Here is a 13,851-nt window from a genome sequence, read left to right on the forward strand (position 1 = left end):
ATTTTTCACTTTTCTTATGAGAATCGTCGTTTTCGTACAAGAGGCGAATCTAGGAAGACACAGCGATGCGGGTAACGGTAGTATCAATACTCAACAGAAACGTATAGGGTATAGATAGAAATGCGGCACATCGATGACTTCCAATGGAGTAAACAGCGCATGCGCAGGCAGGACAGGGCAGCGCAACCGTTTTATTAAAAAGGATCTGAACTTGTGACCGAGCTGCGAGTCCCTACTCTCTCTTGGTCAGCGGCTGGGCCTTGGGAGTGAAGCTCTGGTACAACGCGTAGAAGAGACATGAAGCTGAAGTAACCACCACAAAAATAACCGACCTCAGGGGCTCATCCACATTCAAAAAAGGGTACGGATAGCTTTGGATGGTGTTTGGGACGATCAAAAAATGAAGATATCTATTGTAAAAGAGCCCAAAACTCGTAATGATAAGCCACGAATGTTTATACGAAAGTTTGAATCTCGAGCCGTAGCCAGACAAATAGTGATCGTACAGTTGAAAGACCAGCGGCAGAAGATGAATTGCGATGTCAACTTTGTAAGGAATTGGTGCTCTGCCCTTGGCAACATCCTGCATGATGAATTGCAGTGCAAACAATCTCAATGGCCAGTAGACGGTTGCTACGATAGATTCAAGAACCATCGCTATTGGCAGGGTCACGTGACGACTGATGTTATACCATCTTCTTTTCAGCTGCGCATCTTTAGCTAGCCTTTGGACAAGGTGGTTTGCAATGTTGGCCACATTATTAACAATGGTGAACGCTACCGCTATGTTGGTCAAAAACTGCTTGTGACCGGCCTGACTAAGACTGGGCGGCAGAACCACCTTGGTGCACTTGAAAAGGCCCCAACTTGAAGTCACCACCGAAACGACGTTACACAGTAACGACTGCCACGTAGCACCAACCATGTCTTAATGCTCAGGAACACCTGCCAATCGGACACGCCCACCGTTGGGCTGAGTGTAGTGTATGTACCTCTTGTCCTTCCGTTTTCCCTCTCCTTGCGGACCAAACAGTGGCATTCACACTTACCCGGCCCAATATCAACACCCACACATCCTCCCCAGCTCGGACACGCTCGGACTCACAGAACTCCGGACAGCCCTCCCCTGACGGAGCTCGGATCTTGTCTCCCGTCGTTTCGCCCGTTTCGCCTCGTTCCGTATTGCTTCGCTTCGCCTCGCTTCACCTCGCTTCGCCTCTCATCTCGCCACAACCAAGAAGCCGCTGAAGCCGCTGTTGGACGTCCCACAAAGCCGCCCATCGCAGAGAGCACGCCGCCTCTCATCTAACTTTTATCGAGTCGACCGATTCCATCACTCCCACCGGTTCCATGGAAGCCCACCCAGGCCAGAAACCAGAGCGAATTTCAATAAAGCCCGCAAGGAACAAATTATTTGCCCTAGCAATGTTGCGCCCTAATGCGTCGTAACGCGCCCCTTCCCCTATAACTTTGCCACTTTGGGTAATGCCGCATCCGGATCGGGAATGTCATTGTCTCAAACGGGCCAGAAGAAAACATTGCTTTCTCCGAGGAAACGCTCTATTTGTCTTTTTTTAATTTGTTGCTGTCTATCAATTACCCGGTCTGGGCGTAGTTTTAAGGTACCCCGGTTTTGACTGTTTCAATTTGCTCCTGTTTGGGTAAAAGTATACCCGAATAGGGCATTACTTGACGATTATAAAGACTCTAAAAGGTTAAAGTAAAGAAAGGAAGAAAAGTTATTTTGAGGACAATATGCTATGGTCATCGCAGCGAAGCGCCTTTTTTGACTTTATTGCAATAGTAGTATGGCATGGCCACAGGACTTGCGAGAAAAAAAGACGCTTATTAAGATGGGACATTCAAAGTTTGTATGATAATTGTACGTTTATGGGCATGGTATACGCACGACATTTGCTAATACGATTTCAGTAGTTTACACACGATTTTGGATAAAATTTGCGTATTAGCAATATTACGGCATAATATATAAAGGCAATGCAATCCCATTAGGGATGACTGTCTGTACCTCTTGCGTCTTGGATTCTGTCTTATTTACTGTGATATAGACAAGAAGAACTTCCGCTCCTGTTGCTGTGATTCTATTGTGAGGTCCCAAACAAAAATGAAGTTTTCATCTGTTTTCGGTGTGTTGACCGCTTGTGCCACCGTCTTAGCTGGTCCAATTTACAAACGTGATTTGCCATCACTTTTCAGTACTGCCGCCAACAGCACTGGTGGTGTGTTATGGAACTCCAGTAACCTCTCGAACCATTCCAACAACTCCAACGGCACCGTTCCAGGTGGCGTCGAACCTAAATTGCAGGTCTTCATCACTGGTGGCTACTATGACATTTACTCGAACCAAAGTGAGTTCGAGTCTGTCGATTTTGTTACCGTTTCCAATACTACCTCGTCTTTGAACTTGACCGAACTGTACCAGTTGGGCTCTTTGGTCAACCAAAGTTTGGAGAGCGATGAGTACTATGGTGTCGTTATTGTGTCGAGCGCTGCCTCGATCGAAAGTTTGACTTTCTTCTCGTCAGTCGTTTTCGACACCGACAAGACCGTGGTCATCAGTGAGGATGTTATCACCGGTTTGTGGGTTGCTACCGACCCAGACAGTGCTACACGCGGTCCTATCTCCATCGGCTACGAGACCGGCTTGATCTACTCTGGTGTTGCCGCTACTCCAATTGGTATCACCACTGTGGAAGGCCCTGTATGGTTCTTGGACGCCTCGAAACCATACTTGGTCAGCGACGATTCTAGCATCAGATCCGAGTATTCCAACTTCACCACCGTTCAATCTAATTTGACCTCTTCGCCAGTGGTTCCTGTCATCTACGACGGTGACTTCTCTCCTGATTTGATCAGCTCTTTGAGCTCTTCCTTGGACGGTTTGGTCGTCGTTGTCACCAGCGTTGCAGCAAACTCTAGCACCTCGTCCTTGTCCAGTGACACTTTGCCGGTCGTTTACGCACAGTCCAGCTCCGGATTGGGCTACGTCCTCGATGACGAGATCCCAGAGACCGCTATTTCTGCAGGTTACTTGACGCCAACTCAAGCACAGCTATTACTCTCCATCGCCATCGTCAATGGTGTCACCAATCCAGATGATATCTACGATGTGTTCCCATGAGCAGGACCCAACTGTACTTGTATTTTTATTTTCCAAAAAGAAAATCCAAAAATGACCTTTTCCTAATGATACCCAAAACAAACATTTTCATTCTTCTACGTTTCGAATAAAAGTACCGAAACGAAAGACGTGTTTCTGTCCTTCATCGCAGAGAGATGATTGGCAGATCAAAAAACAATGGTTCGTCGTCTAACATAATTTACATTTTGACTTGAAAACTTAGCCCTTTAAGATTCTTTAATTAATTATCTAGTTATGTGTTTGAATGTCATTTAATAACTATTGCGACTCTGCAACTCTGCGACTCTGCAATTCCGCGACTCTGCAACTCTGCGACTCTGCAATTCCGCGACTCTGCGACTCTGCGACTCTGCATCTCGCAACTACTCAAGCAAGTCCTCATGCAAGACCACTGCAGTGACTTCTACATGATCGTCAATGATTTATCAACTGCATGATCCATCTCATCTCAAACCACTCACTTCAAGAGCCTGTTCCGATTAGCGGCCTGATCGAAACCGGGTACTCTTTCACTCGATCGCCTCTTTCACCTCTCTCAGCTCTTTCAGCCAATTAGTCATGTTGTTCTTTATCTAAGCCAACTCTTCCTATGATTGGCCAACGAAGCGTGGTGCCCTGCTAATCGGCATATCCAGGCTGCCCTCACGAATTTCCTTCCGTTTCCATAGGGCTTTGCCTAAAGGGTTGGACGTTGTACTGATTTTTTTACCGCATGCTCGTTATCTGATTGACGTGAATACATGACTTACAAAAAGAAACGCAGAGAGATGAGAAAAAAAAAACTGATAAGAATTTCAGGTTGGAAAGAATAGATCCGCCTGATAACAGAGAATTACAGCAGGAAGAGCAACGGCAGAGGCAGTGATAGAGCAATACTGATGATAGGTTTTTTAGTTTAGCTTCGTAGGAGAACGGTTGTTACCGTAATCCGTACGAGGAAGGGAATGGGTCCCTGAATTCTCATAAGATTCTCTTGTTTTGGCTTATATAAAAGGAGCGTAGGTAAGTATGCAGTATCTAGCAGCTGTTGGTCTTGTTTGTGTTGTTTGTGTTGTTTATCCAGTCAGGATTCTTACACAGACAGCAGTATCCTCTTTTTACAGATCTAGAGTACTACAGTCGTTTGACAATGAATTTCACAGGCACACCAACTGGAGAAGGTACGGGAGGTGACTCCTTGACCACAGACATGAACACGCAATTCGAGCTGGCCAATATGGCTTGGATCGGTGTTGCTGCGGCCGGTGTCTGGATCATGGTTCCAGGTATCGGTCTTTTGTACAGTGGTATGTCTAGGAAGAAGCACGCGCTGTCGCTGCTATGGGCCTCTATGATGGCGGCGTCTGTTGTGATCTTCGAGTGGTTCTTCTGGGGCTACTCTCTGTCGTTTTCTCACAGTGTCCGGGGAAATGGTTTTATCGGTACTTTGCAGTTCTTCGGTTTCATGAACGTTCTGGGAGCTCCATCGTCGGTTTCCTCGTTACCTGATATTCTGTTCGCTGTTTACCAGGGTATGTTTGCAGCCGTGACGGGTGCTTTGATGTTGGGTGGTGCGTGTGAAAGAGCTCGTTTGTTCCCAATGATGGTTTTCCTATTCTTGTGGATGACCATTGTATACTCCCCATTGGCTTGTTGGACCTGGAATGCCCAAGGGTGGTTAGCCCTGCTCGGTGATTTGGATTATGCCGGTGGTGGACCTGTTCACATTGCCTCGGGCCACGGTGCTTTGATTTACGCTTTGATCTTGGGTAAGAGAAACGACCCTGTCGCCAAAGCAGGCATGCCAAAGTATAAGCCACATTCCGTTACATCTGTTGTTCTAGGTACCGTTTTCCTATGGTTCGGCTGGCAATTCTTCAATGCAGGTTCTGCTGGTAACGCAACCATCAGAGCTTGGTACTCTGCAATGAACACCAATTTAGCAGCTGCAACTGGTGGTCTAACTTGGATGTTCATTGATTACTTCAGATTTGGCCGTAAATGGACGACTGTTGGTCTATGTTCCGGTATTATTGCCGGTCTGGTTGGTATCACACCAGCAGCAGGTTTTGTTCCCGTCTGGTCCTCATTTGTCATCGGTCTTTTGACTGCTCTGGGTTGCAACTTTGCCGCAGATTTGAAGAACGTTTTGCACATTGATGATGGTATGGATGTTTGGGCATTGCATGGTGTTGGTGGTTGTATCGGTTCTGTGTTAACAGGTATTTTTGCTGCAGATTACGTGAATGCTACAGCTGGTTCTTACGCTGCCCCAATCGATGGTGGTTGGTTAAATCACCACTGGAGACAAGTCGGTTATCAATTGGCAGCTATGTGTTCAACCATCGCCTGGACTGTTACCGTAACAGCATGTTTACTGTTGATTCTTGACAGAATTCCATTTTTAAGACTAAGATTAAGACCAGAAGAAGAAGAGCTAGGTACTGATGAAGCTGAAATTGGTGAATTCACCTACGGAGAAGATACTTCTTATATCCCTGAACCAGTCAGATCCAAAACTTCCGTTCAAATGCCAGCACCAGCTGAACAGATCGATGACAAAATTGGTCCTTCCAGTGGTAGCGAATCGGGTGCCGGTGCTGAAAACGAAAAAGTCACTGCTTAATACAATACACGAAGCAATAGCACTTTGAAGTATTTAATCATGAGTAATTGAAATACATATGAATATTAAGATATTTTGATATAGATATATATGTAATAATAATATAATAATAATATAAAGTTAATATACACTGAATAATTGTAACTCTTTTTAAACGACATTCCCCTGTTATATGTCGCGTTTTATATAAAGGAAGGGGGCTCATACAAGAAGAAAGGTTGACACTCCATCACCTGAATAAAAGCAGGACTACAAGATGAGATTCTACCAGTTTCTTTCAATATTTACGACGTTGCTTCTGGTCATTGTTCAAGCAAGTATGTCTAACTTACTTTGATTCACAGTCCCTTTAAGAGGTTTCCAATACTAACGATTGTTTTTAGCCTCGACTACAAGTTCATACATTCTGACCATTGACGAGAACGGACAAGTTATTGAGTCGACATTTCTCGATGATATCAAGTTATTAGTTGATAAATTAGGAGGTGAAATTACTCATGAATACATGCTGATTAAGGGTTTCACTCTTGACTTATCAGACGACATGGTACCAACTTTGCAGGAAAAGTTGCAAGAAATCAAGGATAAGTTTAATTGTCATATATTTCTGGAGAAGGACTCGGAGGTTCATGCTTACTCGGCGCATGAGTATTGATTTACTCATTTATGTATGGTTTATGGTTTAGGTTTTTCGTTTTTCTGTTCGATGTGAGTTCAGTGTATATCTGTATGGATTATCTATATACATTTAATAAAAGACGTAGGGGGGGGGGGAGGGGGGCGTATTGAAATGCGATAATTTATGCGGAATGACTTTCAAGTTATCGTTCAAGGTTAATATTGTCACCAAATTTGGCATAAAGGCTGGTCTTGAGCTCTCTAATTTGAGAATCCAATTGGAGTTCTTCAATTTCCAATCTATCCACATTGGAATCGACTAATTCTATATCTTTTTCCAACTGTTCGACAACATCTGCTTGCTTTAAATGCAAAAAAATCATTCCAACTCTGTACTTGACCAATTCTTCCTCGTCAACTAGTTCCAGTTCTAAGGACACATCGTCAAGATATTCCTTTTCTTGTCTTTGTTGTTTCAATTCTTGCTCAAGAGTATCTTTTTTCATTATAAGTTTTGAGAATTTGTTTATTTTTTGTTGATCATCATAGCTGACTGTTGTATTGTTCTTTTGACCTTGCGGTAGTAGCTCCATCTTTACTGTTTTGCTGCTTATTGCTGCCTGTATTGCCTTTGATTTGTTTCTTACTCTTTTTTTTCACTCAGAGTACGTTTTTCAACCAATTCTACGCTTATGAATATTTCCTAGGTAAAAACTAAAAAGTAAAAAAACTAGCAAATAGATAGCTTTTATGATATATAGCATCTTCCAGTACATCGCAATCTACTTGGTAAAGAATGACATGATGCTGTTACCAATTCTGTGCGAAGCTTCGATCAACTCGTTATCATCTTTTGCATAAGCGATTGTAATTCTGAGAAAATCACAAGTTTCAGCAGAGAATTCCGCATCAACGGCCATTCTGTAGCCTAAGATAACGCTAACACCGCTTTTCAAAAGCACGGTATTCAAGGCATCCATTTCTTCAAAAATTGTTTCACATTTTAATTCATACGAGTTTGGCCAGCAAATCTTGATACCAATGAACATCCCCGCTGAAGGTTCCATCACAGAAAACAGATTTTCCTTATAAGCTTCTGTCTCATACAGTGCTTTAAGTGTAACATTCCGTCTGTGCGTATACTGAGCGGCAACTTTCATTATCCATTGTATCCAGCCTTGAAACATCGCCTCGTTTTCGTCATTGAAGTTCTTCCTGTCTGCATAAGTTTTTATTGTAGAGTAGACCAATGCTTGCGAGACACCACTTGGGCTTCTTGTCGTTACCTCAGCAAGATTCAAAATTCTTCCCATCAGGAATTTATTCGCAACAATAAAACTTAATCTGAGACCTGGTGCGAAAATCTTCGAGAAGGTTTCCAAACGTATCACTCTAGCATCTGTGTCCATAGTGAGAAAAGACTTAACCAGAAATTTGGAAATATAATCCTGTGTGGATAAACCATGATAAGGATTCCTCAAAGGGTCAGATGGATCGTATTTTGGGAAATGCAAGTATCCATACGGATCGTCCTCCAATATTAGAAGATCATGTTTGTGGGCCAGTTCATAGATTCTAGCCCTTTTAGCCATTGACAAAGTCATACCGGTGGGATTCTGACCTGTTGCAATAGTGTATAAAACTTTTGGTTTGTTTAAGTGCTTGTATCCTTCTTTTGAGTGCCAGTTTTCGAGCAAATCGCCCAGATAGTCACAATCTATGCCCTGCTCCTCAGGGTCGGCTGATAGCTCCATCTTCAATGGTATGCAAGTAGCACCCGTAGCTCTGATATTCGACACCACGGGCAGGAAAGTGAATTCCTCCATCATCACGGTCGTGCTCGAGTCACAAATCGTTTCGAAGACCTTGAACATAGCGTCCGAGGACCCATTTGCCAGTATACAGTCCCAATTGTCGTACGCCGGCCTATTCAGCGTTCCGATCATGTGCTTGACGAAATCGATGAGCAACTGGGTGCCCTTGGTCTCTCCATACTGGAAAGATCTTGCGATGGGGTACCCCTCCGGGGAGTCAAAATGGCTCCAATGGTTCACCAAGTCCGACTTCCGCGCGCCCTGAAACGGCTCATCCACCAGATGCACCGCAATCGACTGCACTGGGAACAGTCCCACGTTCGGCATCCCGCCGCCCAGCTCGATCCTGTCCTCGTCGGGAAGATCCCTCGTCCAGAAAGAATACTGCTTTCTGTATTTATCCCTCTCTGATAGAAACGGCGCGTAGTGCGCCTTCAGGCTCTCGTCGTCTGTCCCAGCCATGATATGTGTCGCTATAGCCCCGTTTGCACCAAGTGTGAACCGACTCTAAACCAACTCGGACGCAGCTTTGCCGTAATCTACCACACAGCGCTCCTTTATATAATTCCTGCTCAGCTCCTGCGCTGTATTTATATACCGCCGGTCAACAGTATCTCCAATCGGGGCTTTGGCGGCGTTCCATCACCCATATCCTCTGTTTTGGTGCTGCGTCAACAACAGAATACCACACGACTACTCCCAATTCCGACCCATGCTGACCCATGCTGACCCTGCTGGCCCTGCCCATCCATTCCCATCCCATCGTATCCTATCGCGTATCCTTTATGACACATCACTGAAATGACAGACACCCGTTCACAATCAGCCTGCCTTACGCACTGAAAACGGCAATCTCCACCGACGGGCAACGGATATAAAAAAGGGCATCATCCGGAACGAGACACCGCTGTCCGAAATAGGAGATTGATTCCGAGGCGAAGCCCTAACTTCAAAACGAAGCCCTACCAGGTGCACCCTTAGGGCACAGATCGGATCTTCGTGCGCGGTGATCCGGGGTGTTGTTGGTTTTGGCCGTATTCTTCACGTTCGACCTCTCATCCTGTCACGAGGGGCAGGTCTGGCAATTCCAAGTGACGCCGCACGTGGAGCGTTTATTATATTATCACTGGCACTGCAGGTGGCAGAGTCGCCGCTAGCACAATACAGCATGGGCTGAAAGGGTCTTTGGGCGGTGCAGCAGTCAGGTATCAACGTGGGCAATATGCTCAATGCATTGAAGAAGTTCAGGGAGGTGACAGTAGATCGTCACAACGGTTATGCGGACTCGAAAACGTGCGTAATATTCGCGGCTTTGTTATTCTCGGTTCTGGCACTTAGAGTAGCTCTGCAAAGAGGGAGGAGTCGGTGAAATGTTGCAGGTGTGTCGCGGGCTGCATCGGTATATAAGTTGGGAGGTGGAGTGGCAGAGGATTGGGAGTTGCGGGCGTGAAGACGGGCGTGACAAGTCAAGACGGGCATATATTCGCTAATGGCTACTGCAGGTACAGAAGATAGCGATTTGTTGTTTCAGTTCAACTCGCCGATCAACGGGTCGTTGGCGTACTTCTACGGCGAGCGGGAGCCCTTGGATGGCGAGGAGGCGAGGGCGGATTTCAGCGCGTCTATGGGCGACACAGGCAGTGGCAGTGCCACTGCCAGTGTGATTGACAGCGTGGTTTCGGGGTCTACTTGTGGCGGCGATGATTTCAGCGATGCAGCAGCCGTGGGTGGCCGCGGCCGCGACAACAGCTATAGCCACAGTCAAAGGCATTTGAAACGCGAGAGCGCATCTGTCCTGTCGCACATGGCGGCGAATTTCAGGCGATTGAAGCCTCAACAGTACCACTCGAAGGTCAGTGTGGCACTCGATAGCACGAAGGCTCTTTCTCAGTACAACAACTATCTGAACGACAAGTTCTCGCACAAGAGGAAACTGTCACAGGACTCCGAACTGATCAGGTTGAGACAGAGGAAACTCGAAGAGCTTGTGGATAAGTTCTGGTTGAAGGACGGCGAAATTGACGAGTCGATGTTCGATTCGTCCAGTGACGAGGAGTAAATACGGTATATTTATAAAATGTGTAAATGAAAAAATGGCGATTAATTCTTTGCGTGTCTGGTAATGGTGTCTTCTAGCTGAGCCAGCAATTGTTGCTTACGTTTCGCATCACACCAAGAGCCCTCGATGCTGTTTTTGACGATTTTCCCCCAGGTCTGATGGTCCCAGTGTGGAAAGCTTTCGCTCAACGCGATGTAATTTTCCAAGATATAGCCGCCGAAATAGGCAGGGTCGTCAGAATTAACAGAAAAGGGAATGTCGGCGTCCAAGAACCTTTGGAAGGGGAGTTCGCCCACCGCGGAGACAACTTGCAGTTTCACATTTGAGAGTGGACACATGGTTAGCATTATTCTTTCGCGCGATAATCTTGCCATCAGTTCCTCGTCATGCTGACTGTTGATACCGTGATCGATTCTGGTCACTTGCAGGAGATCGAGAGAGTTGACCACGTATGCGGAGCTACCCTCTTCACCAGCATGGGCGGTCAGTTTGAGATCGGGATTGATTTTCGTTGCCGCTTCATAGCACTCGATGAAGAGCTCCGGTGGGAATGGTTTTTCGGCAGAATCGAGCCCCAGACCGCTGATTGTACCATCTTTGAGGAATGGTGTTGCCTCTTGAATGGTTTCAAGACATTTTTCCGGCTCCACGTGCCTCAACAAACACATGATGAGCTCTGTTGATATACCCAGCTCATTTTGCGCTCTTTCGCAGGCCTTGGAGAATCCGCGTGTGACAACTGCGATGGGAACGCCTCTGCTGGTGTGGGATTGAGGGTCGAAGAACACCTCCGCGTGGACGAGGCCCTGTTTAGCCACCTTGGTGAAATATGCCCATGCCAGATCAAAAAAGTCCTCTTCCTTAACGAGCACGTTCGTCCCGATATAGTAGTAATCTAAGAAGTCCTGCAAATCACGAAACTGAGAGTACTTGGCAGCGAGTTCCTCCACGCTCTGAGGAAACTCTGCCGGTAACTCAATCCCATTACGCTTCGCAAGCGGAAATAGCAGATCTGGCTCCAGAGTACCTTCCAAGTGCAAATGATGCTCACATTTGGGTAGCTCTTTCAGGAATTCAACAGATACAGCACTCATACTTCTCCTTGTTATACCTGAATCGAAATGAGGCTACTTCAACGCTGCAACACTATCGAGAAAGAGAGATGAGAGGGCATCGAGTTGATAAACTCTTATCAAGGTGAAAAACTCTTCGTTGGCTATGACGATGTTACCCGTCTTCTGTTTCTTTTTTTTTTTTTCTCTTCACTCCTATCTGGTGAGAAATCAAATTTTCGACATGTGCCGTCTGTGAGAATGAAGCCAGTGGAGGAATCCACAGAGGGAAATATGAGGCAGACGAGGTAATACAAAGATACGGTAGAAGTGAGTTATTTAGTAAAAGAAAGGGTATCCAAGAGTTATTTGGCCAAAAGCTGGATTATACCTGGAAGAACTGTGAAGTGCAAGGCGCAACTTTCACCTAGACACAGTTATCGATTGATTGTGGTGCCTTCGCTTTTGCGAGAACCGATTGTGGACGAAACAGCACAAGAGGAGAAGTGTTTGTTTATCTCGAGGAAACAAGCACCGAAAGCGACAAGAGAAAAGAAAACAGATACACACACAAATTGCGTGTGTGAAGTGGGAAGTGGTATCGAGCATTGTTGTAGCCTTGTTGCAACAGAAGCTAGTTTTACGCGATCTACGCCTTTAAGTGACTTCTTTATTAAAGGGACTGTGAACGTGAATACGGCTCTTTGTGAAACGATACGGCATATAGTCTTTGCATGCAGTTTTCGACTGTGATACGAAATTAATGGCACAAGTAACGGAATCTCCAGCAATGGCAACTGCAAATACAGCATTAGCCGTCAATAATTTAACAAATACAAACACCGGATCTGGCATGAATATGAATAGACTGATCAATGGTAACCCAAGTAATAACAATACTGGCAATGGTACCGGGAATAACACAGCTGTTAGTAACTTACCAGTTATGTCTGGTATTAACGGTGCCGCAAATCCGATAAATGGTGGCAATAATGGTAATTTGAATACTAATACTTCAAACTCCACCAGTAGCACGTCACGTGACGACTCTACAATCGTGGGGCTTCATTATAAAATCGGTAAGAAAATTGGCGAAGGGTCCTTTGGTGTCTTATTTGAAGGTACTAATATGATCAATGGGCTACCTGTTGCGATTAAATTTGAACCAAGAAAAACTGAAGCTCCCCAATTGAAGGATGAATACAGGACATATAAAATTTTAGGTGGCACACCTGGTGTTCCACAAGCCTATTATTTTGGTCAAGAGGGCCTACACAACATTTTGGTCATTGATTTATTAGGCCCATCACTGGAAGATTTATTCGATTGGTGTGGTCGTAGATTTTCAGTTAAAACGGTTGTTCAAGTCGCCGTTCAAATGATCACGCTCATTGAAGATCTGCATACACATGACTTAATTTATCGCGATATTAAACCTGATAATTTTTTAATTGGTAGACCAGGTGAACCAGATGAAAATAAAGTTCACTTGATCGATTTTGGTATGGCAAAACAATATCGTGATCCAAAGACGAAACAGCACATACCATATAGAGAGAAAAAATCTTTAAGTGGTACAGCAAGATATATGTCGATTAATACCCATCTTGGGAGAGAACAATCAAGAAGAGATGATATGGAAGCGATGGGCCATGTTTTTTTTTATTTTTTAAGAGGTCAGCTACCATGGCAAGGTTTGAAGGCTCCTAATAATAAACAAAAATATGAGAAAATTGGTGAAAAGAAGAGATCGACGAATGTTTATGATCTTTCCCAGGGCTTGCCAATTCAATTCGGTCGTTATTTGGAAATCGTTAGAAATTTATCCTTCGAAGAAACACCAGATTACGAGGGGTATCGTAGATTATTGTTATCTGTTTTGGACGATCTTGGCCAAACAGCAGATGGTGAATACGATTGGATGGAGTTAAATGGTGGTCGTGGTTGGGATTTAGCGATTAATAAAAAACCCAATTTACATGGTTATGGACATCCAAATCCTCCCAATGATAAATCAAGAAGACATAGAAACAAACTAGCTGCGGGCGGTGGGCATCATCAACTAAGTCAGCAACAACACCAAATGACCCAACAACAGCTAACGCAACAGCAATTGCAACAGCAACAGCAACAGCAGGCCCACGCCCAAGCCCAAGCCCAAGCCCAGGCACAAGCTCATGCTCAAGCCCAAGCTCACGCTCAGCAACAGGATCATCTGCGCAACCAAACTTCAAATGGCATTCAACCGAACAAATTAGATCCTACCTCATATGAAGCATACCAGCAGCAAACTCAACAAAAATATGCCCAGCAACATCAGAAAGGTCCGCAACAAGGGCTTAATCCATATCAAAACAATCGTGGACCAAACGGATTTCGTTCTACAAATTCCCCACAACAAGGCACGAATAAATATCAATATCAGGAGCAACCAAATGCTTCTCCTAATCAAAACAACGCCCAAAATCAAAAGAATACGGCTGCTGGGTCAATTGAAACACACAAAGGATTCTTCAGTAAACTAGGATGTTGTTAAGAGA

General features: G+C 44.9%; 9 protein-coding genes across 9 annotated transcripts; 5 read left to right on the top strand and 4 right to left on the bottom strand.

Moving 5' to 3' along the window:
* Nucleotides 1–232: 232 nt before the first annotated feature.
* On the bottom strand, nt 233–925 carry HG535_0G00470 (uncharacterized protein; the record flags this gene model as incomplete). Its single annotated transcript, XM_037289992.1, has 1 exon — nt 233–925. The coding sequence occupies one exon, from the start codon at nt 923–925 to the stop codon at nt 233–235; it is 693 nt and encodes a 230-aa protein (XP_037145887.1).
* A 1,200-nt stretch (nt 926–2,125) lies between these two features.
* YGP1 (Ygp1p) lies at nt 2,126–3,142 on the top strand (the record flags this gene model as incomplete). Its single annotated transcript, XM_037289993.1, has 1 exon — nt 2,126–3,142. One exon carries the CDS (start codon nt 2,126–2,128, stop codon nt 3,140–3,142), a length of 1,017 nt encoding a protein of 338 aa, XP_037145888.1.
* Nucleotides 3,143–4,292: 1,150 nt separating this feature from the next.
* On the top strand, nt 4,293–5,768 carry MEP2 (ammonium permease MEP2; the record flags this gene model as incomplete). Its single annotated transcript, XM_037289994.1, has 1 exon — nt 4,293–5,768. The coding sequence occupies one exon, from the start codon at nt 4,293–4,295 to the stop codon at nt 5,766–5,768; it is 1,476 nt and encodes a 491-aa protein (XP_037145889.1).
* A 256-nt stretch (nt 5,769–6,024) lies between these two features.
* HG535_0G00495 (uncharacterized protein) lies at nt 6,025–6,423 on the top strand (the record flags this gene model as incomplete). The annotated part of the gene is made up of 2 exons (XM_037289995.1): nt 6,025–6,085; nt 6,152–6,423. 2 exons carry the CDS (start codon nt 6,025–6,027, stop codon nt 6,421–6,423), a joined length of 333 nt encoding a protein of 110 aa, XP_037145890.1.
* A 166-nt stretch (nt 6,424–6,589) lies between these two features.
* On the bottom strand, nt 6,590–6,979 carry GIM3 (tubulin-binding prefolding complex subunit GIM3; the record flags this gene model as incomplete). Its single annotated transcript, XM_037289996.1, has 1 exon — nt 6,590–6,979. The coding sequence occupies one exon, from the start codon at nt 6,977–6,979 to the stop codon at nt 6,590–6,592; it is 390 nt and encodes a 129-aa protein (XP_037145891.1).
* Nucleotides 6,980–7,168: 189 nt separating this feature from the next.
* ARO9 (aromatic-amino-acid:2-oxoglutarate transaminase) lies at nt 7,169–8,662 on the bottom strand (the record flags this gene model as incomplete). The annotated part of the gene is made up of 1 exon (XM_037289997.1): nt 7,169–8,662. The coding sequence occupies one exon, from the start codon at nt 8,660–8,662 to the stop codon at nt 7,169–7,171; it is 1,494 nt and encodes a 497-aa protein (XP_037145892.1).
* Nucleotides 8,663–9,689: 1,027 nt separating this feature from the next.
* Nucleotides 9,690–10,259, top strand: SPL2 (Spl2p; the record flags this gene model as incomplete). The annotated part of the gene is made up of 1 exon (XM_037289998.1): nt 9,690–10,259. The coding sequence occupies one exon, from the start codon at nt 9,690–9,692 to the stop codon at nt 10,257–10,259; it is 570 nt and encodes a 189-aa protein (XP_037145893.1).
* Nucleotides 10,260–10,300: 41 nt separating this feature from the next.
* Nucleotides 10,301–11,353, bottom strand: AAH1 (adenine deaminase; the record flags this gene model as incomplete). Its single annotated transcript, XM_037289999.1, has 1 exon — nt 10,301–11,353. One exon carries the CDS (start codon nt 11,351–11,353, stop codon nt 10,301–10,303), a length of 1,053 nt encoding a protein of 350 aa, XP_037145894.1.
* A 721-nt stretch (nt 11,354–12,074) lies between these two features.
* Nucleotides 12,075–13,847, top strand: YCK1 (serine/threonine protein kinase YCK1; the record flags this gene model as incomplete). The annotated part of the gene is made up of 1 exon (XM_037290000.1): nt 12,075–13,847. One exon carries the CDS (start codon nt 12,075–12,077, stop codon nt 13,845–13,847), a length of 1,773 nt encoding a protein of 590 aa, XP_037145895.1.
* Between the last annotated feature and the right edge of the window lie 4 nt (nt 13,848–13,851).

The sequence above is a fragment of the Zygotorulaspora mrakii genome, chromosome 7, assembly GCF_013402915.1.
Source record: "Zygotorulaspora mrakii chromosome 7, complete sequence".
Classification (NCBI taxonomy): Eukaryota; Fungi; Ascomycota; class Saccharomycetes; order Saccharomycetales; family Saccharomycetaceae; genus Zygotorulaspora; species Zygotorulaspora mrakii.